The sequence below is a fragment of the Tiliqua scincoides genome, chromosome 2 (genome assembly GCF_035046505.1).
Source record: "Tiliqua scincoides isolate rTilSci1 chromosome 2, rTilSci1.hap2, whole genome shotgun sequence".
NCBI lineage: Eukaryota > Metazoa > Chordata > Lepidosauria > Squamata > Scincidae > Tiliqua > Tiliqua scincoides.
This window is the reverse complement of record NC_089822.1, coordinates 98,438,773-98,465,068: the sequence shown is the minus strand read 5'-3', so window position 1 is coordinate 98,465,068 and position 26,296 is coordinate 98,438,773. Positions and strand designations below refer to the sequence as shown.

The 26,296-nt window shown below is 43.3% G+C and overlaps 1 protein-coding gene across 1 annotated transcript in view; it reads right to left on the bottom strand.

The window, feature by feature from the left end:
* Positions 1-6,307: 6,307 nt before the first annotated feature.
* Positions 6,308-26,296, bottom strand: part of SHB (SH2 domain containing adaptor protein B) — a 161,328-nt gene continuing 141,339 nt past the window's right edge. Inside the window, 1 exon segment of the mRNA XM_066617800.1 lies at positions 6,308-9,291. Coding sequence (XP_066473897.1) covers positions 9,108-9,291 — 184 coding nt within the window. The 3' untranslated portion in view covers positions 6,308-9,107.

The following is a 26,296-nucleotide window of genomic DNA, read 5'->3' as shown; positions in this document are numbered from 1 at the left end:
TCCACACCACTGCCTCTTTGCTGCCAGTCTTTGTAGAAACTCATGCTGGGCAGCCACTTCCTCCACACATCACCGCAGAAGGCTCTGTGCCACAATTTCGGGGGGGGGGGGGAAGTGGCTGCCTGGCGTATGTTTCCAAAGATCAGCAGAGAAGATTAGAGTGCGGCAGTCTGTGGTTTGGAGTCTGCTGGTCCAAATAGTTACAACAACAACATACAACAAACCTTTATTAGGCATATACCAAATAGATACAATTAATGCCCCAACCGTATCCCTTCCCTTCCTACTCCTACGCTCCAGAGTGCATGCAGTATCCATGGAGGGGGGGATGTCCCATAAGTTTTCTCTAGGTAAGGGAACATTTATTCCCTTACCTAGGGATAATCCTCTGGCCCCAGGAGGGGTCATCTTGGACCTGCATTAGTGATTTCACTGGCACAAGGACCCAGGAAGACAGATTGAGGCCTGAAAGGGTATAGGGTCTTGTTGGCAACAGTTCCACCAATACAGCGCCTGTTCCACCTCCTCCCTGCCTTCCTCCATGGTGACCTACCAGCACCAGGGAATGCAACAGCTCTGCTGGCAGATCACTGTTGCTTGTGATGTGTGGCAGTGGCAGCCTGGTTCCTCCCAACAGAGGGTCACACGTGCAACTTCTGGAAAGTGCCTTATGGCTCCAGAATGTGTGTTCAGTGGCGCAAGGGCAGCACCATAAGAGTGGGCTGTTAGTGACATAAATTACTGGAGCCAAATCTGCCTTCCTCAGGAACGGTTTGAACTTGTGCACTGACAAAAAATTCTCTTGGCCACAGACACCACCTGTTCATTCAAGGGAAGGGCTGAGTCCAGGGGTGGTCCTTCAAGGAAGACGGTTCTTCAGGCCGCCTTTTGGCTGTAACATTTTCAATCACCTGTGTTTCGCTGATGAAGAGTCTGTATACTTGTAACACAGTGGGTTCTGTTCTGATTCATAAGCTACTCCCCTGCCTGCAGAATTTTTTGGGTTCATTCCTTCAAGGAATATTCAAGGGGAGTTTATAACACCGTGGAGGTTCATGTTCCTAGTTTCCGATGGCATTTTTCCAAAAGGATATGGTGATAAGAGATTCATGTATACTTTCCTCCCTGTTCACATAACAAAATGAAAGTCTAATTGGAGTAAGACTAATTTCCTAACCTCTCCCTTCAATTGCAGCAAAACAAGTGCCAATTAAGTATGAAAAATGCAATCTCCCATTATGAATTTTAATTAACAGCTTACGGTAATATCTGTAGCATTCCTAGGCTGGGACTCCCAGCTGTTAATTTGGGAAATCGCTACATGCATACAAAATAATCTTATGCAAATACCAAAGACTATAAACCAGGCTATTTCGTGTGGGTAGAGTTTGCAGCAAAGCGAATGGACTGGACCAAGCAAGGAACATAAGAGGAGCCCTGCTGGTTGCATACATGTATATTTTTAAATGCAAGGCATGCATAAGACTTGGTCTTTTCGGAACTTGATTATTGCACACTCACTGCTGAAAGTGTGAATGCACTATGAAAGTTCTAAATGTGATGGCTGATGCACCCAACACTAGAAATTTTGCCCTAAGAAAGTGAAAATGACAATTGATAATGCAACAAAATGAGTGTCCTGTGGCGAGGACATGCTTTTCCAGATCTGCTTGGGTCATCAGGCCCAGTGCCCCTTCACTTTTTAAAAAACTTGTTTAGTGCCATCTGCATTGCACACTGAGATTATTCTTAAATGTACATGAAGCCCTCGTGGGCTCTGAACTGGCACCTTTATCTAAAAATGATTGAAGACTCAGCAGTTTCCAAAATATATAGCATTGGGGAAACAGAATGTATATGAAATTGTATATTTGATTTGTCTTGATTATGGGCTGAAGCAAATGGTCTCATTTTTGATTTTCAGTACAATATTAGCAATTGTGGTAGGATGGAGAGTGGGCCTCAATTGATTCACTTTTTAAACATCATAACTGACACTATTGTTTTCCCACTGGTTGCTATGTTGTCACACTTCCATCTCTCCTCATCTCATCCTTAATCACACGACTGATTTCACTCACTGAGGTGTCATGCTGGATTTCACCCAATGAGGAGGGGTCACATGAAATAGTAGTATGATGTAGCCAAGTGAGTTTGTGACATCAGTGTCACTGAGTAGTTTCAGCGAGTGAAGGCAGTTTAAATGATATGTTCATAATTGTACACTCATTTTCTCAAGCGTTGAAACGTTATTGGAAAAAAGGGAGGCGGTTTTAGGCCCTGCCAAAACTGTTCCCTCCAAAGAGTGAGCAGTTTCAACTGAGACAGGGCTTTATAGAACTGTAAAACACCAAGAAGAGTCTCCTGTTCTTCCCAACATAAGTCCGGAGCAGTGACCTGCCTGTTTAGGACTTTTAAGCACAGCTTGCCTAAGATGCTTCAATCTGACCAGCGCACCAACCCAGTTTGCTGGGTTCTCTGGCAGAAGGAAACAGATCTATCGTTGCCAGCTTGTATGGGAACTCCTAGATGAAGCCTTCTCTTTTTTTTTTTTCTAAAGGTGGTAATTGACTTGCCAAGCATTTGGATACAATGAAGTCACTGCACATTACTTGTCAAAAGCTTTTGTAGAGAAATGAACTGCAGAGAGAGAAATTAAGCTGCACTCTCTTGCTTGCTATTGTATAGAATGGAGCTCTCTCGCACAGAATTTACTAAACACGCCCCCCCCCCCCTTAATGCCTAGTTCACATTTCTGCTGCCAATGGCTGGCACATTGGCCTTATAAAACCTAGGGCATATAGATATAGTGTTCGGTGATGGAATAATAGTTCTAATTGCTGTGCCTGAAAATGATTGCACTTGGACAGAGAGGAAACCGCCACAATGAGAAGAAGAAAAGGGAGAGGTTTATAATTTTATTTAAAATAAAACTTTTAATGGACTACACAGACATGATTACTTTTCATTCTCTCAGCCACAAGCGACAGCACAGATCACTGTAACATTATTATTTTTTTAAAAAGAGAGAGGAACATTGGGAAAGGTGTAAAAAAAAAAATCACACAATCACTTAAATAAAACAAAGACAACATTGCAGTGCAAAAGACTATTCAGGTTGGGTTTATGCTGCAGTCAGTTCTGAAAAGGCCTTTACTGTTTAAAAAAAATACACCTCAGCACTCTCTGAAGACCATGGCTTTCCTGTTAGTGGGGTTTACACTGTGAACACTCGCTCACACTTACTTTCCCCACTGGTATAGGTGTGGGCCATCAGTTGGGCCAAAAGCCAACACATGGTCATGATGGGAAGACTTCTGTTAAGTCCTTGCGCAAGAAGATGCAGCTATGCCCATTACGGGTAAAAACATTTGCTATACAATAAGCGGTAGGGTTGTCTTGGTTAATACTCTGTGAAATTTTATTGCAAAAGAGAAATGGGAGCCAGGACTAAAAGAGTTTGGCATTCAAAGCCAGCCATTGAAAATGGTGTAAGTAGCTAAGGATCGACTGGCTGCTCCTAAAAATCTCCACTTGGCAATGATGGTGAAGGCTAAGCTGGTGAGCTTTGGCAGCTGATCAAGGACCCACTTTTGTGGGAAAGGTGGATTGTTTCGGGAGAAACTGCAGGAGGCACTTTGAGATAGATCGTCTGGATGACTAGACTTCCACCTCAACTCTTCTGTTGACTGCAACATTGGTGTAACAGTGTTGTCCGGACCAACTTTCTGCATCATAAATGCCATTCAAATTACCCTCTTGCTTGAGGGATGCTGAAGTTTCTTATTGACGTTTCTGCCTATGGAGTGCTTCCTTGATGCTGATGTTTTGATGACTAACCTAGAGCAAGGAGCTTGCCCCATTTCTATAGTTATAGTAGCAAGGTTGCTACTTATATCTCCTCCCCCGTCCTCTTTCTGGGAACGGATTATGATTGGTAAGCACTGCTTCAAAATAACTGTGGTTGCAGATAGTGAGCAACTTTTTATAAGTGACAGTGTCTTGTTTCTAGATGAGAAGGGGGAAATGACGCATCGACTGTGAAGGCTCAATTTCCTGGTTGCTATGAAGCGTATGGTTCACCCCAGGATGCAAGATGGGGGTCAAAATATTGTCACCCCTCTCTTTGCAGTTGTTTGTTTAGAGAGATGTGGGACGCTTGTCACAATGCGTTGGGTTGTGATGACATTCACACGTGACATTCATATAGAAGGATGGATATAGAACTGTATATATTAAATGCAATGCATGGATGTCTTACACAGGCAGTAGAAAGATCAGATAGTTCATGGAGGCAAAAAAAAAAAATTGCATTTAAAGATGCCCTTGTTTTGGAAAGATGGAGGTCCTTTGATGGCCAGCAACAAGAGAAACCGAGACATGTTGGTGCAGTGCAAGTGAGATGGGCATGAAGAACCTGGAGAATTCCATGAAACAGGACTCTTTGGACTCGAAGGTGCTCAAGACAGCTCTTGTGGCTGGTGGCGGGGGAAGATTTGAGGATGTTTGCAACTGTGAAGGAGACAATGAAACACAGGTGAGGATGCTGTCTGTGTACCTTAATGGTTGGCTGTGGCCCCAGCTTGTTAGTCTGCTAGATGAGTCTGAGTGTGGTTGAAGGTCAAAGACTAGGAGCTGCTCCTCCATCTGCCACCAGGAAGATCCTGTGGTGATGGTGAAAAAACACATTCTGGCACAGCTCTGGCCTTTCCATTATTTTCTCAGCTTGCTACCATGATGACAAGGACCACGTTAACATACATACAGGGCTGTGGATGTTCCAGAGTCCCAAATGTGCATGAAGTTGCAAATTGCTTTCAGAGCATTTCAGCTTCCATTTCAAAAAAGCAAGGTGCTAGTCCCCATGAGTGCCAATATATATCTGCAAGTATTCAGGAAACGCTTACTGAAATCCCACAACATTAGAAAGGGGCAGGCGGAATTAGATTTCACAGAAACTCAGAATTTGTGCCCTTCGCATAAAATGATGCAAAGTAGTCATTTTATACATATGCTCAGTGTGCACACTTGATACAGGTAACAGAATTTGGTGTTCTTTTGGCATAGAATGTAGATTGCTGGTATGCAGAATTGTAACTATTTTAGTGCAAGATGTACGTAACCGTGTATGTCAGTGTTTCTCAAAATGTGGGCTGGGACCCACTAGGTGGGTCGCGAGCCAATTTCAGGTGAGTCCCCATTCATTTTAATATTTTATTTTTTATGTATTAGACTTGATGCTACCATGGTATGTGACTGCATTTGGGGAAATGTTACAGACCTGTACTTTGAACAAGCTACTATGTCTATTCTTTTAACATTTATAGTAAATGGAACTTACTCCTGGATAAGTGTAGGTAGGATTGCAGCCTAGGATTAGCCAAAATCTTCCTGCTTGATGATGTCCCTCCCAGTTATGACATCTGGTGGGTCCCGACAGCTTGTCATTCTAAAAAGTGGGTCCTGGTGTTAAATGTGTGAGAACCACTGGTGTATGTATATAATGTTGAGCAATAAGCAAACTACTACATTTTATAGTGAGCTGCACTATCATTTCTTCTGACAGTGGTCCCAGGTGGTTGGGTGCCTATAAGTTTTTAAGTGGTTGTTTTTTAACACTATCTATATAAAGCAAAAGAGGGCACCCAAAAATAAGGCAGTGGGTTCTATTTAAAAGAAAAGAAAAAAGAATGTGAAAAGTGGAAGGAATTGACCTGTTCAAGCCTTTAGCTTAGCAGTTTACACTGTCCTGGGGGAATGGATTAAAGTTGGGGAGAATGTATGTAAGAATTTAAAAACGCCACTCCCTGCACTATACAGAGATATTTCAGCAGGAAGGGTAAAAAAAAAACTTTCTGCACTGTCTAGACTGGTGAGTGGTGTGTGAATGAACATAATAAAGTCAGGTTTACACAATCAAAAAAAGAGCAATGAGCGCCCGGGGATGGTTCCTAGGCTGTACCAGTGTGAGTGACGGCCACCTTCCTGCATTTAGAAAACCACCTAATCAATCAGGTCCTAGACCTAATACAGGGACAAAAAATGAACAGGGGGTACTTCTGTAAGCATAATTCTTCCACATGGACTCTAAAGTAGGGAAGTTCAGGAACTGAACCCATTGTTTACAGGTTGTGTGGTTTGCCATAAGTAACTGTCCCCTTCTACTTATGTATGGAGGCAAGGTAAGACTCCATGTCATTCAGCTCTGTTCAAGTGGTGTGAATGAATCCCAATAGTGGCAACTTCTCCAGCTGACTGAATAGTTCATACACTCTTGTGCTTGACCAGGGCTGCATGTATACCACTCATTAAAAATGACAGCCACGTACAGAATAGTTACACTAAACTATGCATATGGACAGAGATACCTGAGGTGTTCTCATCTTGTTAACTGTGTAAATTCTCCTGTTGGCTACTGAGGATTTGGACTTACAGCTGTGAACATCGTCCTACTGCATGCTAGCAGTGCCAAAGTGGTAATTATCATGCTGTATCCAGTGGCGTGCAAGCAACTTTGGCAGTGAAAATGCTCTCCCATGCTCTTGACTGTTTTCCATCACCAAAGACTGAGGAAGGCTTTTTTACGGTAGTCCTGTTGGTAGCTGACTATATAACCACAGGTGAATGAACACTGCCACAATTGTCAAACGTGTTTTGATACATGAGGTCAATAAGGCTTCATGTCTAAGCTTGCTGGCTTTATTGGTTATAAGTCAAAGAGAGAGCACCAGTAGTGTGCACAACAGTGTACCCCTTTGGGTGGTGGGGAAGACCAGAGCAGGAAGCGCACACAGTGCTGGAGATGCAGATAGTATATGCCACAGGCCCTCCCTCCTCCTGTCAAGCTATGCTTATAAACTCCCACAGCCTGTTCCACATGTAGACCTGGTGGGCCACAAGCTGGCTACTGAAGCTTTAAGTAAAAATGGGGATCTCAGAGGTGACAAAGTCATGGAAAAGTGTACATTATATGGAAAAAAAAAAACTCTGTAAAGAAGAAACTCAGCTGTTAGTTTTGTTTTTTTAAAAAATGGGTTCTTCTTTTACTTCATTTAGGAAGAAAACCCCACAGTGTTTGTAAAAACCAAACAACACCAGAGAGACACTTGGCATGCAGAATTAGTTTGAACATTCCATTAGATTAGTGGCACCTGATTCAATACACGTTTTTACAGAGATTTATTTTCTGTCCTCGAGCAGGTAAATCAGAACCTTGGAACTTATGTCAGCCCGAGAACAGGTCCACATGGGGCTAAAAGTGAATCAGGTAGCAGTACGTATAAACCTGCAACATCAGAGGACTTCTCTTTTCACATTGTACAGTACAAAGATTATTCCATTACACTTTTAAACCAGCATATAAGTTGAAGGGAAATGGGATGTTTGAAAGACAGTCCAGTTATCACAATGGATTATTTTCACAGCCTTATTGCAAGTATGGAAAGAAAGTGAACTGAAAGTTAAGTGACTCTCAACTTGGATCACCAGTGGAGAAATGCACAGTGCTGCTGACAGGGACCAGGCTCAGGCTTCATTGGCATGGCCATGTTATTGGGGCTAATTAAGGCAGAACTAAATGGGGGCTGCCGCCAAAAGTGGCAGCCATGGGTTCAGTTGTAGTCAACTTATTCCATGACCTAAAAGTACATGTTTTCCCACCCATGATCCACATCATTGCCTCCAAATGCCATGGAGGACATAAGGCAAGGTATCTCTGATGTTACTGTGGTGAAGGGAGGAACCTGCCATTTTCAATAGCAGCCCTGTGTTCCTTGGAGCTGAGTTTGCCATGTTTTCTGTTCAGGAGGCACAAAACTATGCCCCATACCTAGCTGAAGATATGGAGAGGAACGGTAAAATTTACAGATGAGGTAGAAGCCAACTGCAGTTGAACTGATAAAGATCAGAGAGCCTTTGAGGCAAAAAATTCCAATTGATGAGGAGGGCAGGATGGAGCAAAATATAGCCATAGTTTTGTGCAGGACAAGCTGACTCCTACAGGGAAAACCAAACCTAAAGGAAAAACTAGGAAACAGCCTGATTTACATGTTGCTACATGATACACTGTGCACCTCAGCTAGAGAAGCAGAAAAAACTGTTCTTCATGTACCTTACCCACATCGCTGAAGTACTGCCTATTGGATATCTAGGTGGGAACTATTATTTGCCTGAGTGCCCTCATCAACAGAAGGAAGCCTGCCCTGCAGAAGCTTTGTTAGGGCTGAAATCTGGTCATGTAAACATCAACCCTCCTCACATGGACCCCACCCTCCCCACAAACCACTGGACCATCACCACTCACATTGTACATACACAACAGAAAGCAGAAGCAGCTCACTGCCTTTAATCTAGGAATCAGCACAGAAAAAAACCCTTAGAGCTTTATTATTGTACCAAAAAAGGGGGTGGGGATAAAAATATATATATTAAACCACTATTTCAGTACATTCCCTATTCATAAATAACTGAACACTTTTTGCTATTGCAAAATTAGTCACGGAGATCTTCAAATTACATCATCATTGTGACAAAATAAGAGAGAGAGAGAGAGAGAAAAAAAAGAAAAGGTTTCCATGTTGAATTAAATGGTGCATGAAAATCTGTAGTTGGGCGCATAATGCAGAGTTCCCACGTCTTGATTGCTGAACAAGAACAAGGGGCCAGTTTTCTCTTAGCCCTGCCCCATAAAAGGCTGTGTCCATTTGCAGATTCTGCTTGAATCAATGGAATATTATGTCTCCACAGACAAGTTGAAGGACAGAATATTGGTCACAGGCAGAAAAGTTTGAAGGCCATTCTTTGGATTTGGCAATATTTCCACATACGGGGAAAAAATAGTCCGGAAAATGATCTGTCTCTTTCAGGTCTGAATGCTTTTGAAACACCTCTCAGATAAATAGTAGCACAGTTCCACACAGGACATGCAAAGTAGTGCAACGATTCCATTCCAACCACTGGAGGTTGATCTGCTAACAGATGAAGCTGTTTGCTGGAAAGGCAGAAGTGGACATCTCCATTCCAAGGAACATGATTATAGACAGTGCAGGGGCACTCCTGCTGCTGAGTCCCTCATCTCCAATCCACAGGAAGGAGCATGGTCAGAGCCATTATAAGGTCCGAACAGCAACAGGGTACAAGAGCGACAAGTGTTCTGCTCCTTTGATTGGGAGTTTTTTTGCAGTGTAGTAGTGAATCACTTCTGGCACACTGTCAAATGGAGGGCTGTTCTGGCCCAAAATGTATTTCTCTTTGGCTTTTGTCAGCTTCATGTGCATAAACCCTTGGTTGCTCCTGCAGAAAGGAAAAATAAGAGAATGAGTTGGCAGGTGCAACTTGTCAGTATATCTGTTTGTGCAGTCAAACACCACTTTGGGAGAAATCTCGCACATGCAGTGGTGAATGAACTATCAAACTGCAGATGGAGACCTGGGGCAAAAAGGAGGTTCTCAATCTGTCCCTTATACCAGATTAGTTTGAGGAAAGGAGAAAAAGGTTCTAACTATAAAGCAGATGATTGTAAAGTTACATAGAAACTGGGTATGAGAGTCTATTCTAGCTGTAGCTGCTGAAGTGCAATGTAACATTTATGAATATTCCATGAATATGAATATTCCAATGGTCAAAAGTTAAAAAAGCCTCGACAATCTATCAGAATCTAGTTGTGGGGAGACAATAGTGCTAATGATAGTATTCAGGCTAGTTTTGAAGCACTGAAAGATAAATTTTCTCTACCATCCTAGGAAATGTGGCATTACTTGCAGGTTAGGAATCTATGGGTTACAACATTTGATCATGATTTTCAGAGTTCTGGAGAATTGGGAAACCCTGGAAAGAGCTCATGGGGCTTCCCGCACTCCCCTGGAAGGCTGGCACGATTTCAGTAAGTAGAACCTCCCCCCCCCCCCATCTCTGGCAGCAGCATGATCCTGGGGATGGCATTGCTGCCTTCCCCCTTTTCCCACCCCTTAAAGGGTCAGGGAGAGTGCTTCTCAGGCTGGAAGGTTGTGACTTACCAGCCTGAGAACCACTGCTCTAGAAAAAAAACAGAGGAGGTTTCAAATAGAGAACTTACAGCAAATCCTAAGCATATCTACTCAGAAGTCGCATGGGGCATACTTCCAGGAAATTGCACCCTTAATGACTGCACCCCTAATGAATTAATTCAACCTAATCAATGAAAGCAAATATTACTAATGATAAAGTAAACAACACTTGATAGCAGATTGCAATTAATGCAGATTAAAATTGTCCACAGAACTGATTAGGCCACTCAGCAATAAGCGAGAAGAAAACCAAATTACCCATCAGTATGTTGGGAGATGCTCATTTTGTGCATGTGAAAGTTCATTCTCAGGGAAAAGTCACAAATTATATTCACTTTGCCTTTGACCGCAGCCACAGACTACATTTAAACTGCATCTAATTCTTGGATATGTAGCCATGGTATTTTCCTTCTCCATAGACAACATCGACTTGTGGCCCAATTCTATTGGGCCAGCTGCTAACGGAACACGTGTTTTGCTGGTGGTGACTGCCTTACACTAGTTGTAAAAGGGGCTGTGGCATAGAGCAAGGTAGCTGAACCAGGGCTGGGGGAGAGTGGATTGGGTCTGGGAAGGGGTTGGGTTTGGCGGCTGATCCCATGGTTCGTGTCCATGTAGAACTTGCTAGTACAGATCTGAGTAGACCTGCACAATTCCTATTGCTTCCGCCTTCCTCCTGAGAGTCTGTTTCTGAGGGAGCAGATATTCAGAGTATGCAGGGGAAAGGTAGGTAAGCAAAAATGGCTCCTCTTCTCCTTGCATGAATGGAAGAAAAACTTGGGATACAAACTACTGATATTAATATTCCTGATGTTAACCAGTATGCACAGTTGTAAATAGAAAATAAAACTAGGAATAGATAAGCTATGTGTGCAAGGGTATGACAAGTTTCAGCTGTTGGCACTGCCTGTAAAGACTGAAAAATAATTTTTATATCAGATGCTTAGCCATGGTTAAGGAAAACAAAACCAGAGTTATGTGTAATGTCTGTAGAGGACGCTCAACATCCTGCCACTTGAAACATAAATGCCAAAATATAAGAAATCACAGGCGAACTCTAGATAGATGCATAGGGAACTTCCCATTTTGCCACAAAAGGGCCAGGATATCACAGGGCAGACATTTAACTCTGCATCTCAAGAGTAGTATTTTCAAGTTGAGAATAGCTCCTTTATCTCCTCTGAAATTGCCTGAGAATTTTATTATTATTTTTAAAATGAATGTTTCCTATGAAAAAGCCGAAGAAAATTTCAGGCTCACATTATTCAAATTCGTTGAGGCAATTTTGCGATGAAATGACCCTTCTCTGTAGAGCAGAAATCACTGCAGGCACTGTAATTATAGCTCTGGCAAGCTTAAAAAAATCTTGATTTAAATTTCAATTCTTTACAAGAATGATTCTCTTTTGAAACATAATTGCTCTCTAAACGATTTCCTTTAAGCCAAGGGTGACATCTCTAAATACATTATTATAAGCAGATATATTGTTCTGTTCTTTCAGTTCATTATGTGTTTTTTTTCCCCATCTGCTAGTAAATGGTTGAAGATTCTGCAACTAAATTAATGGGGTTGTAGAAATAGGTGCATATTAATTCAAGGCTACAGCAGAGGGCAGTCTGTTGAGATGCCTTTTAAGGTTTATTAATATTTGGAGCAGTGGGAAGAACAGAATTTACTGGAAGACTTTTGTGTCATGTTTGTGGTTTTATTGATCAATAGGGGTTTCTAGAAGACCTGTGAACTTAGCCTAGGATTTCCAATGGCAGATATGCTAGAGAGAGTGACCATCAAAGTCTTGCTGCAAACTTGTGGCAGGGTAGTAAAAGTGCTTCAAGACTTGTAACCTTTGTGAATTTATTTGCAAAATGACTTTAATAAGGAGCTACATCACTGACAATTCCTACAGTAGTCTATCTACAAAGACTGCATGGGATGGGGAAAATGGGGTTGGCTCCAGTGAACTGTGGGGAAGAGGGAAATAGCCACTAGCCCTATTCCACAGTGTTTGCTTGAGAGTTCATGCCTAGGTACGCTCTACAGATGTGTTCACAATTCTGTTGCAGCAAGAAGGTTGCGCGTGCTTTTGTACAATCTTTTGCACACATGGAAGAGCACCTTTAGATTTTGGGCACAATCCCAACCTGCGCTGGAACAGGCAGGCCGACTTACACTGTCCTGGCACTGCTCCAGCTCCCCTGGGCCAGCGCACGTGTACTGGCCCAGCCTGCTCCCAAATAGCCATGAACATGGTTTATGGCCCCTTCGCAACACTAGGGAGCAGGCACAAGGGACTTGTGCAGCCTTGTGGGGGATAGGATTGCGCTGCCTGTGTCACTCTTATTCCAAATTCTGGCACTCGGTGGAAAGCAGCCCTATCACATGGGTATTTGTATTGGCAACCTTCAGTCTCGAAAGACTATGGTATCGCGCTCTGAAAGACTATGAAAGACTCTGAAAGACTATGGTATCGCGCCATGGTATCACATGGGTAATACCACCCTATATAAAACTCAATGCATTTTATACAGGAATTAGGGATGTGCAAAGCTCTAAAATAGATTATGTTGTGAAAACCAAAGAATAATATCCCTGACCCCAAATCTTGCTTCTGTTTTCACTGCCATCTTTTCATTAGATGCTGCATGAGACTCATATACTCTCCCTCATGTATACCTCTAATAAATGGAGAGCTGGTGCAGTACAATGAGAATGCAAGATTTCTCATTGCCACCACAAACTCAAAGAAACCAGAGTGGGAAGGGACCTTCAAGATAATCATGTCCAACCCCCTTGCCAATGCAGGCTCACTCAGTAGATGGACTTTGAAAAGTCAGAATTCTCTCCATCCCAGCCTTCCCCACTATATGGAAATACATGGTGATGGTATTTAATCCCTTCTGTCACCATGGAGTTGGGAAACAGGTCCCAGGATGTCACATCACAGAGTCTATGTTGCTACAAGTTAGGCAGAACTGGACAGAGGAACGCAGTTTTCCGCAGCTACTCAATCTCCTCTGTAACATTCAGATCTGCCCTTAGGAGCATTATTGAGTGCAGTGGGTATTGAACTGTTGGGCCAGCAAGTACTTTTCCAGGCCTTCAGTTCAATTTTTATCTGTACTGTACATGAAAAATGGCAGTCTCCTAATGCCCGTTGTGATTGTTGCAAACAGCTGTTAATAAGCAATGAGAAACAAGGCAGGCAACTCTGATTTGAAGCTTTCCACAAGCAGCAACCTGATTGCATGTATTGCAAAACCCTGACCCGGCACCTTTCCTAATCTACTAAGGAATGCATGTTGTCAGCTGGCTTCTGCAAATTCCTGTATTTGTCCCTGGTATGTTGCTACATGTTTTGGAGGGTCACTGATTAAAAAGAACAGTGTTCCCACCTCCTTCCTCAACTGTTTCAAATGCTCTCCATTCCTGATTGGCAATAAGCACCTTTCAAGCTGGGAGGTACAAGTCATAAAGGTAAGGACAGAGGGGGATCTTTGATGTGGAAGACACCAGAGACAGAGCACTCTTCTGCAACCAGCTTACCTTCTTCAGACCCTGCTTCTTATGCAAACATGCTATTGTGGTTATTAACATTTCCCAAAGCCATGAGTGCCGTTTTTTTTTGTCAGTCCCTTGAACTTTACTAGGAGCTAGATCCTTCCACAGGTACACTGGCTGTGGTAAAGTGACTGTTCATACATCGCTATGGGGATATACAGCTGAAAGGTTACCAGTACAATACAGCCAAATGGATGACCCACTAATGTGATGTTGCTAATTAAAACCAGCTTGTAAAACAACCCAGGCACACAGGAAGAGAATTTTAGTCAAGTGGCAGGGAACTGGCTCCCCTTTACATTGTCAACATGCCACTCATGGCCAACAATGATAAGCTCAGCAGAGGTTTGTAGGCCAGCAATATTTGTGGACTTATTTGCAAGACTGAATTAAAACAAGGCAGTCTTTATTTGAGAATCTTAAAACAACAAAGCAAGGCAAGGCTGTATGTTTCCCAAGGCAAACCAGAGTGGCAGCTTAATGATTAAACAGAGGACAACACCTATTGGATGCAAGAGATAAAATAGGGATGTCTGTGAGAAAAAGGTTGCAGAAAGGAAGTCAAACTTGGCATCACTTGGAGTGACAGTGGTGGAGGAAGTGGCCCATGTGATAAGAGACGGGCAGAGTTACGAAAGGTCTTGGAGACAAAACAGAATTGCTAAATTATGAAATATCTCTTGGTTGGGAGAAAGTAAAGGAGAGGCTGATTAATACCTGGCAAAGATGGATCACGTTGTGTAAATCTATCCCTGCACACTTGATGACCCCGGAGAGTCCTTCCAAAGGTTAAGATGGGATGGAAACCCTGTGGATTTTCGTATCTGCAAAATCAGTTCCAGTCTACAACACCATCGGAGCACAGGGCAAAACTGGTCTTGGATTGTATTACTTCATACTGCAGAGGGGGGAGCTGCATGCTTGAGAATACTGTATATAGAGATAGCCCCTGCACATAAAAAACTAGCAGGTCATGGAGGAGGGTTCTAGCCTAGCCTTCTGCCCAACATACCAGTCTGCAATATCTAGCAACTGCGTGTCTGACAGGGACCTTCACTTTCTCTGGAAGGATCTCCAAGCAGGTGCTTACTATGGCACAGCTCTAGAGACTGTCATTAGGTCTATACAACAGTGTATCACCTGGTGAAATTGTTCACAGACTATAACAGACCATGAACAATTTTACCAGGTGACGAACTGTTGTATAGACCTAATGACAGTCACTTTAGAGCTGTGCCATAGTAAGCACCTGCTCAGAGGTACTCATTACAAGGCTGTTTGCATTCCTGTCAAGAACATGCCCCAAGACACACATTTTCCTAAGTTGGTGCTGTCAGACAAGAGTCCGTAACATGCACTTTGTTAGGCTCCTGGGGCCTCTCAGTAGTTCTTGCATTTGATACTTGCATCTGACACTCCTGAACTTAGAAAGTCACTTCAGCTGCTGCCTGTTACTTGCCTACAAGTGCCTACATTTTCCTGTTTGCATTTTACAGAAGGATGACTTTTTAAAAGCTGATCTACAGCATATGCACAATGAAGTCGGAGGTAATCAAATTCTGGACTGTACCATTTCAGATGGCAGGCGGTGTTCATATCAGAGAACAAGGTGTCAGTTACTCCTCCCTGATATCCTGTTACTAGGAGAATTTTTTTAAAAGTAGGGTACATTGAAAACTATAACCCCCTCTCTACCTGCAAATGACGGGCTCAGAATTTTGCTACTTTATTCTGCATGATGTGTAGACCGGCTTTTAGTTTTTTGAAGCACACACCTAAAACTGTAACAGCTGAATGAAAGCAATGTATGTCTCAGAGGAGGTATGTCTCTTAGTAGGGAGCCAGGATTGGCCTAGGTTCCTCATTGTGTGTGTCCCCTGTGGCAAACCCAGCTGTACGAAATGGCCCTCAGTGGACATCTGTGCCTGAGAGCCAATCCACAAGAATGGTGGAAATAGCTGCTCAGATTCTGCCACTTGGAAATTAAGTCACTTCTGCCAAGTGTTGCATCTATGCAACAGGGACCAAATCTGTACACCTGTGGGCTGGGCAGAAATGGGTTAATGGCACTGCATTATTTATGCTAAGACGGCATTGTCCATGAAAGCCAATTGCATGCAGTCATTTCACACAACCAAGTTATTAAATATTTGCAGTAACTAGCAGATAAGTGTCAGGGCACTGGGAGACAAGGGCATGTTCTATTTAAAGCCATTACCAAAGTTTTTCGCTAGAATAAAAGATATTGACACCTGTGTAATGTAGTGTTTTCCAGTACTACCTTTAATAAACTGAAAGCCCTTGGAGGCTTGGTGTTAGGGCCTGCCAACCGGCTTTCCCCTTGAAATCCCTAGACGCGTGCGCCCAGCTAATAGCAATGTCAAGGCAGCCTTTCAATAAAGCCCTGCAGGGAACAAAGCACCAGCCACAGTTCTTGGTAAGAGCACAGTGTGTGTGTGTCATTTGCAGCTCCTTTGATACCCCATGTGTAAGGAGCAAGCCATAATTCCAGGGGGCTCTGGAGTCAGCAACCTGCCCAATCAATACCGCCAAGCTGCATAATGAAGAGTAATATTTCCCAACCTTAAAAAAAACACACCAAAAAACCAAACCACCTGTCCTGCCATAACAAAAAAGAACATTTCTCATCAAGAGGATTATCAGACAATCCCTATTAGACAGACAACCCCTTGCTAAATAATAATGGGAACTGTCCCCCTTCCTGATAATCAAGGCATTTAATAATACATCACACATCTTTGCAGCTGCTGGGGCACAGTGCCTGCAGGCAGTGTGTTGCTTCCTAAGACCTCTTACTTTTAGTTGTAATTGCTTAATGCATTTTTCATGAAGAGCACAGAGTAATAGTTATGTTAAATTGCCTCCTTTTTCATGATAAAATGACTTTAAAACACTCACATGTAACATTTATGGAATTGCAGGCAGAGCAAGTGCCCAGTGATTACGACCCTATTACAGGGAATCCCATGCATTGTCAGGTTCACTTCATCTTACAAGAAGGAGAGAATCCTCACTCCCAATCAGAATAAAATGGGTTCTTCTCTACCAAGCCATAATTACAAAGTGGCCTCTGCGCAGCTCCATCAGATTCAGAAACTGCTTTATATGGCCTCTGTCTGGAACCACTGAAATCACAGTCCTTCAGGCTGCAATCTGATACTCACTTTCATGGGAGTAAGCCCCATTTAACACAATGGGACTTACATCTGAGTAGACGTACCTGGTATTGCAGTGTTCATTTATTAATGTCAGTGACAGGGCTCTGGAGCGGATTCCTCTTTCCCCAATAGGAAAGGAAGCACAGTTTTGTGTGTGTGTGTGTGTGTGTGTGTGTATGTGTGTGAAATTTTCAGGCAAGTTCTATGAAACATACCTATGTTGCTTTTGTGAGAGAAACTACCTTCAGACACACATAAGTTACCTGCATAGTGCTCTTGAACTGATGTAGCAGAGAGGCTGTGGGCAGAACACATTGTATCATACAAAGCTCCAGCCAAAAACATTTAATAATACATGCTGTGTGGCATGATTCCCTCCTCCTCTTTCCATAATGTTTCATCATACTTCTGTGTGTCATTTCCTTGCCTCTGTTCCATGTGGTTGGTGCTGGGGTGGGAAAATGACACAGGTAAGTCTGACTAATCATTACAGGGAGATCTGAGATAACAAAGGGCTGCCTGTTTTGGCCTGTAGCCTCATGATCTGTATCACATGCCGTTTGGCCCTGAGAGTGTGAGCAGAGAAGTCCCTGGTTCCGATTTCACCTCTGCCACAAGCTCGCTGAGGCGGCCTTAGATGAGTCACTATTTTCTCAACTTTCTCCCTTCCCCCTCTGCAATTATTGGCCAAACTTACAGGGCTGATGAAAGGATTCCTGATACATAAGATATGTGATGTGCTCTAAACAGTTGAAAATGTGCTATAGGAATGCTATTAGTATTACCAATGTGGGCAAAGGAGTTCAAAATTAATGTTCTATGTAGGTCTCGCCACGGAAAGCAGGACATATTGTGGCAACGGAAAGATGGAGACAGTATCATCTACACCAACATTTAGTTTTTCAAAAAGTCAGCCTGTGAAATTTAGGAATTCATACTGCAGGACAAAGGTCCTGGAACATCTCGCATCACAAAGTGATGAATGACCAAAAAGCTCCTACAAACCAAGAGGATAAGAAATGAATTATGTGTCCTGCTCATTCTCATTGTTACTCTCTCTCAACAACACCCACTGCTGAGGCACTAAGAACATTTTCATAAAAATGTATTTCTAATCTGAGAAAAGAATGGTGGAAATCAGGAGGTTATCCTTACTCTTTCTCATCTTGTCTCTCTCACTGGAAAACAGACTGACATTTCTATTTGCCCAATCTATTTTATTTCCTGGAATTTACAGCTCTCCTCCTGCTCAATAAAATTCTGTGCTTAGCATGAGAATACAGCTAGCTTCCCCAACTGAATAGCCTCCAATTAGCTAAGTGGCAATAATTTCTTTCTCTCTATCTCCACCCCCCCCCCTTTTTAAAAGTAACTCTGAGCACATTTCACAATTGGTGGAAGAACAAGGATGCAACTTTCAATATACAGTGTTGCCAGTTATCCAACTTTCCAGTGCCAGTGTAGCTGCAATACAGCCTCGAGGCAAGGGAACAAACTTTCCCTAACTGCCCTCCCACCACAGGATGCAGTGCACATCCCATTGGCATGGCTACACCAGGGCTGGAAAGATGGATAGGATTTGGCCTAAGTCAGAAAACAACCTAAATCAAGGATTCCTTACAAATCACATTTGTGTCCTTGCACTTTATTTCAAAATTAATGCATAACTTTGTACATTATTGTATTAAATTCTAAAGAGCACGTTCTGCATGCAGAAGGCCTCAGGTAGGGCTGAGAAAGAACCATTCTGTAATCCTGGAGATTCTCTGCTGGTCAATGTAGACAACACTGGGCTTAGATGGACCAAGTGTCTGACTCAAATGGGCAGCTTCCTTTGTTCTGTCTATGAAATCCAATTTCTCTTTCAGAAACAAAGGTGTTCTTCAGACACTGGTCTGGTAGAGTACATGTTTTCCATGCACAAAACGAGAGATTCAGCTCTCAGCATTTACAGTTGAAAGGATTTCAGGTAATGGGAAAGACCTAAGAAAGCAGAGAGCCAGTGCCAGAGTAGATTGCACTGGTCTAAGATTTGACTCAGAATAAAGCAGCTGTACATGCTTCCAGATGGATGCCTACTTACATCAAGAGTGCCTTATCAGCGCATCTTAAAATGCATGTCGAGAAGCAAGCAGAAAGGGCCCACAGATGCATATCTTTGCAAAGTGTGACTGGATGGACAGGAGTCAAGTGTGTGTATGGCAAATAAGACTGGGAGCTTTGCCAGATCAAAGTCTCAGACTCCTGGTGAATCACTTCCACAGGACCAAGATGTCATTCAAAACCCACATTCTGGCTGCATCTCTATCTTGCTTTGAGAACACAAGTCAAGGAAAGTAAAATGAGAAGCAGTCCTCTATGAGCTATTCCTCCAGTTTTATTTTAATGCCCTATGGCTGGAAAAGGCAGGAAGTCTTCCAGATCAGAGGTGGATGAGACATTCTTTTCTTTTTTTCTATTCTTTCCATGTTGTAATGAGCATAAAGTTTCTCCCCCAGGAATGCCCAGCAAGTTCATCCTTTCCGGGTGTGCAGCGCTCAGTTGGGCTCTTTTAAAGAGCCACACACAGTAATATTTCATTCTGTTTCTGACAGCTACTATCTTCACCTTGCAATTAATAGCGCTTTTCCTCTAGCTCCAGTTGACACCATGCTGCTTTTTAGTACCACTCCCAACAAGTGGGAAAAGCTAAAGCTCCATGTCAACTGCTCTTCCTAAGGAAAGGTTTTTAATCTGATGCTTTGAAGGAAGGAAAAAAAAAGGACAAAAGATGGGGAAACCTGGTGGACAGCATCAAATGACAAGGCACTGGGCAAAAAGCCAGCCTGCAAACAGCAGGGGCCCCTGTCACTTCTGCTTAATACTAGGTGGAGTCGGAATCATGTTAAACAAGGCCCTTTCTGATAAAACGTTGATTTGGAGAGATGGGAGGCACCCTAATCTGGCTAAAGACTGCACAGCTAAGAGGAACAATGATTACATTTCAAGACTTTGGAGCTCAAACAATGACATTGCTTACAGCATCCAAATAGACACTGATTGCCAAAGCCTGGAAGCTTTGTGGAAGTTTAAAAGGCCTATGGCCAAGTAAAATTTCTCCCCTACCCCTTCCATGAAGCAATGCCCCTGAAATGTGTTGGTGCACAAGACCAATGTGAATTTTGCTGGAAAATTTTGGGATTAAGGTCAAGCAGGAATTTAACCTCATGCTCACAGATTCTCCTGTTAAATTGCACATCAGTTTAGCATTTTTATTCAAGATCATTCAGATGTTTTCCTAAAAGGGGGGAGGGGGAATACTGCATGATTCCTAGGTGAGAACAAAGTGCTTATTTCTGATCATCACTTGCTTCATGACGTCACTTCTGGTCCCCAGCAGGTACAGTGAATGCTTACTTCTTTCACCTCAGTCCACTCTAAGAAACAAACTTGACCCCCTGTTCTAGAGTATGCTTTTAGTTCATGTGAGATCATGGCTAGGCATAAAGGCCATTATGGGCCTCAAATGCAAACTGGAATGGACCCAGAAACACACCCCACAATATCCTCTGCAACATGAAAAGAGTCTCCAGAAAGAGCACAGGGATTCTTCAGCAGAAAAAAAAATGGGCAAGGAAACAATTCCTGAAGTGCAGGAAGTTAGAAATCCACTGCTGTAGATACACATAGGAAGAAATGTCAATTTCTAACTTTCTGAAAGGTCTACAGGGGCACTGAAATCTCTCTGTTTCTGTGCTTAGTTATGACTGTGAAGTCTTCGAAGCTTCAGTAAACAGAGAGCAGAGTCCATCCCACATATTTTGCTATACAGAGAAAGCCTGCTAAGCCAACAAACCATTTTCATACCACAGAACCCTGAAACTGGAATTTATCTTATTGTAAAGGGACAGAGAAGTCCCACTCGATTAGAGCTGGGGCCTGCTAGTTCCACATCCTCTTCTAACACTAGCCTTGCCTGCTGCCTTCAGAAAGCTCACTAGCAGGCCACAAGGGCAAAAACCCTCCCAGGTAGAAAAAGCCAAGTAACTCTGAGCTTTGTTAGCATGATGCCACTGCAACAGCCAAGGAAACTGAGAAAGACATAGCTGCTTGGGAATCAGGGAGCAGATTTAAGTGCAGTTTTTACTACATTCATTTCCGAATGATTCTAGATTCATTTCCAGTTGCAAACTGGGAACACGCTCCCCTTCTCCTCACCCCCAGTATGCATAATTCTCTTCTGAGTGACTGTTGCTAAAGCCTCACCTTCTCCAAAGACTTTCTCTAACATGATGAATACATTAAACAAGATAAATTTTAGATGAAGTTGGAGGTGAGAGCGGCTTTCACAACGCACAGACACAGTTGAAACATGCAGCTTTCTAGGCCTGTGGGACAGAAGGTTTCCTTGCAGCAACAGAACACTGTGTTCTTGGAGAAAACAGGCTTCTTAAATCTGGCCCCTTCCAAGGTTCTTATGGCTATCTGAATTCAATGAATTGGAGGAGTGAGAGGGGGGGTTCCTGATGTACAGCAGGCAGTCTTGCTTAAAATACATGGCAGACCACCACGTGCACAGCTACCACGTTTTCCAGACTCACAAAGAGAGTCTGGTCCAACAAGAAGCTGACGGAACATACCAAGATCCAGGTGTACAGAGCTTGCATCCCGAGTACACTTCTGTACTGCAGCGAGTCATGGACTCTTCGCTCACAACAGGAGAGGAAACTGAACACTTTCCACATGCGCTCCCTCCGACGCATCCTCCGCATCACCTGGCAGGACAAAGTTCCAAACAACACAGTCTTGGAACGTGCTGGAATCCCTAGCATGTATGCACTGCTGAAACAGAGACGCCTGCGTTGGCTTGGTCATGTTGTGAGAATGGATGATGGCTGGATCCCAAAGGATCTCCTCTATGGAGAACTCGTGCAAGGAAAGTGCCCTACAGGTAGACCACAGCTGCGATACAAGGACATCTGCAAGAGGGATCTGAAGGCCTTAGGAGTGGACCTCAACAGGTGGGAAACCCTGGCCTCTGAGCGGCCTGCTTGGAGGCAGGCTGTGCAGCATGGCCTTTCCCAGTTTGAAAAGACACTTGGCCGAGGTAAAGAGGCAAAGAAGGAAGGCCCATAGCCAGGGAGAAAGACCAGGGACAGACTGCACTTGCTCCCAGTGTGGAAGGGTTTGTCACTCCCAAATTGGCCTTTTCAGCCACACTAGACGCTGTTCCAGAACCACCATTCAGAGCGCGATACCATAGTCTTTCGAGACTGAAGGTTGCAAACAGTCACCACTTGCTGAAGAGAAGTTGGCCAGTTTGGTTGTTGGAATACCTTTTTATTATCAGGAGAAACAGCTCTTCTTGATACTGGGCCAAAGCTATCCCTCTGCCTTTCCTATAAAAGGGAAGTAATATGGTCCCAGCTGCTACGTAATTTTCGTTTGTTGCTTTATATGCATGGAAAAGCTATACACAGGGTTGAAACACTCTCGAAATAATAATGCTACAAAACATCCCAGCTGTTTTTGGCAAACCCAGGAGTGAAACCCAGAGATTGTTTTTGCAGGTTTGGGGGATACAACCTTGCAGTTTTGGGGTGGGCCTGGAGCCAGAGCACAGCATAAAAACAATCCATCAAAAATATAAGAACAAAAAATGTTATATTATCGGATTTGGGCTCAAAAGGGCCTGAGAGTGGACTGAACACTACAGAAACTGTCCCTCTTTAGACATTTATTTATAAGATTTGGTACTAGCGTATTCTGGACAACTGTGTCCTGGTTAAATGAGTCCCAGTCACTGGCATCCCTAGACACTCTTATCCATTTTTTTTCTGGGATCATTCTTGGATATGTCCTTCGGGAAAGGCACAAGCCATCTCAAACAGTGCCCTCTAAGCTTATCCCAACCACACTGACAGTACAGGTGTGCCCCCTTATCTGCAGGGGTTCTGTGCCGGAGCCCCCAAGGATATCTGAAACTGTGGCTACCTGTCTTTGCAGTCCGGGGGCCCCCCTCCCCTCACCTATGGAGGGGCTTCTGAGCCTGCCCCGGCCCTCTGCTGGGCTCAGACTGAGCTATAGAGCTCAAAATATGTGACTTCCGGTTTCAGTGAAAAACTGGAAGTGACATTTTTAATGCCTTATAAGTCATTGGGAGACCTGGAGAAGCCCTCCAGGGGCTCCTATGCATCTATGGAAACTAGCCTAAATGCATTAAAAAAGGAAAAAAAATCTCGGGCAATTTTGTTCCGGGTCAGTTAGCAATCCCTAATCACTCAATTGTAAGGATTTACAGACTGTAAGGTTACATTTATTTGACAGATGTATATCCAAGACTTTCCACCATTTGGTCTTTACTTCAAGGCAGCTTACTCAAATATATCTGAAAACAGTCAGTCAACAAAACCTTTATTAGGCATAAACATTTGATAGGTGAGGACTCTGTTCAGAAATCGTAGAGAGTATAAATCTAAGTAATACACAAATATATGTATATGTGCACACCTATGTGTACACACAGATACAACGTACGTTACATTATATCTGAAAACCTCCTGCATGAGCTGCGGGCCAAGGGCTCCCTCCACTGCTTGATGTTTCACTTATGTGATGTAGTAGCGACAGCAAAGAAAAGGCCAGCCTTGCTTTGTGCAATGCCTCTTATAGGCCTTGATCAATTGCAAGACCTTCATTCATTCATATAAGTTCCATGTCAAATATATTCATTTATGTACATTTATTCATATTTGAAATGTAAATTAATTCTTTTTTTTCTTCCTGGCCCCCAACACAGTGACAGAGAGATGATGTGGCCCTCCTGCCAAAAAGTTTGGACTTTAGATAGAAGACACTGATATCTACTGCCCTACTGAAGTCTACTCCAGAGGCTGGCAGAATCCTCAACTGAAGGCAGGGCCTCTGAGAAGAATTTTATCAGGGGATACAAAGTTTCTTTTGGAATCTTTGCAAAGGGGGAGGGGTGAAACAGAGTGAGGGAGGGTGGTGAGGGGTGAGCAGAATGGGGGCAGGGAGGGGCAAAATGGTGGGGGGAGAGTGGAGACAGCTGGAAAAGTCTTTGGAGCCAGGTCTACCCACCCATGTGGCATCGGCAGCTAGACAGTGATACAGAAAACCGAACACTCTTAAGTCTCTCTAAAATCTTTTAAATTAAAAAAATCATGCAGAAAATTAGCATAATCATATTTAGGCTCACACTAGAATGGAAAGTGTCCTATGCATACCAAAACTCGCTTCTGCAGCAGCTGTAGCCCCACAGTTGTGTCCCTGAGCTCCTATACACTCCTTTGTGGTAAGCCAAAGAGCTACTGTAGCAGTCCAGTTTCCTCCCAGATTTGACATTGTGTCAAGGAATGTCATATGTGCAATCTTTGGCCCAGCATATATGGCTTGCCAGTAGCTGCAGTAGTTGCAGCTGCAACCTTGTGGTAGTGTCATCAGCATCCAACAAATCTGAGTAGATAGGAAAATGTCAGATCCCAGGAAATTTCTGGGCCCCCTCCTTTGGCTCCTGGGCCCCCTTTTTGACCCTGGGCCCAGGTACTATTTACCCCCTTTACTCCCCTCTCCTAGGCCTTGATGGAAGGGATTGGATGGAGTTGCCTCCTGTCTCATCAGTGTTGGTGGTGGTTCTTACTGCTTCAGCCTTGGCTATCCTAGAAAGCATGGACTGCTCTTGGATATGGTTTGGCAGGAGCAGATAATGTCCAGGCAAGACTCCTGTCACAAAGGTCATTCTACAGACATACTCTTTCAGTCCATTGTTTATTGGGAGAGGCTAGTTTTATAGAGAGCTTATCTAAAATGCAGTCCCTGGCTATGAGTGTGGAATATTCAGTGCTTTAAAAGCAAATTGAAATTCTGCCACAGTCAGCTGGCAGTGTCTGTTCCTTGAGGAAGCGATGTGTTGAGACTCTCAAGATTCCAGAAGACCCTTCAGAAACAGAACATGTGTGAGCTTATGAAGAGTGCTCTGTGAGGAAGCTAGATATATTGTGGGTCTCAGATGCCAAAAATTTCAAACACAAAATGGAACACACACTGTGTGCTTTTTTGTGAAGTGGTTCATCTGTTTCTAGCACTGAGAAGCTGCAGAATGGTTACTGTGCTTGTCAGTACAAGTGGACCAGGTTGGGCACTGATCTGAGGGCCCACATCCAGCCAACTTTCTTGCAGTGGCATGGGTCAGATGACAGATTTATGCCACTGGCCTTTGAGGAGGCAAGCAGGAGCAGCTGCATGAGATCAGAAGGCCCATCGATCAATGGGCTTTCTCTCAAAGGCCCCTGCAATGAGTGTTCCTTCTCTACCCACTCGCAGATGGTGGGAGAGAGAGGAGATGCTGCTACCCATCCTGTCCAGTAAGCTTGGTGTGGTGGTGGTGGTTGGAGGGCTTTGTTCCAGGGCTAAGTGCACAGTGGCACCGAACCTGGTACATGCTAAAATCTATACATCATGGCATGTGAAGAGCAGTCTAAAATGCTGGAATTCTGTGGCATTTGATCCTTGATGACAACTTTTAACAAAAGGGGTTAAATGACCAGTGACCTGTTAGCCACTTTGTTTTTCAAAGGTTATATCTTTAGGACTTCTGGTTTAGCTTCAGTTTAGTTCTATTTATTAGGGCATTTTTATCCTGCCTTCCCACTCAGAGAGGGCCCAAGGCAGTTTACAATCAGAATAAAAACAGAACAATTAAACAATAAAATGGCTTGCTTGAATGGCCTGAAGGGGATGAACACAAGCTGTTCGGTTCATAACAGATATACACAAGGGGATCAAAGGTTAACCCTACACTTTTGGTTTAGGGAGTTTTCCAGAAACCAAGCTGGCTTACAGCCAGACCTTCCCACCTCCCATCTCTCACCTGACCTTTCAAAAACCAGAAAAACATTCTAAGTTTCAGGTCCCTTCAGTACCTGAACTGATGCATTTTATTGATTTATGTATTTATTATACCCGTGACTCAATGCTTTGCTTTCTGGTTCTTGCAGGATCAATTGTGCTTCCTCCTAGTAGTTACCAGCCCTTAACTCTGGGCAGCTGCAAACAAAAGCTGGACTGGCAAACCAGCTTAGATCAGGGGAAAGCTACCAGTAATTTAATGAACAAAAAGCAGAAACAGGTTGCATGCTTAGAGGAATTCATATGCAAAGAGCCCTGGGCTTCAGCAACACTTAAGGCGGCTTGGCAAATGCAATTTACAAAGGTCAACCTCATCTCTTTGTAATTTGGTCTTCAGATAGCAAACCTCTCAGGGCTGGCATTCTATCAATTTCTCACAACCCATTTCCACAGGGTGAAAAAAATTTGCTCTAAAACTAAATCTCTATCTGTGTGCTCTCTAAATGCAATAGATTTGTGAAGAATACACAACAAAGACCTGTATTTTATTATTTATTCCGCAATGTGCCTTTATTAATTATAGGTTTCCACAACTTGCCTGTTGGAAATACAGTTCCAAAATTTTAGTTAATCTCAGTACTGATTTGCCTTTCATTCTTTATTCAAACT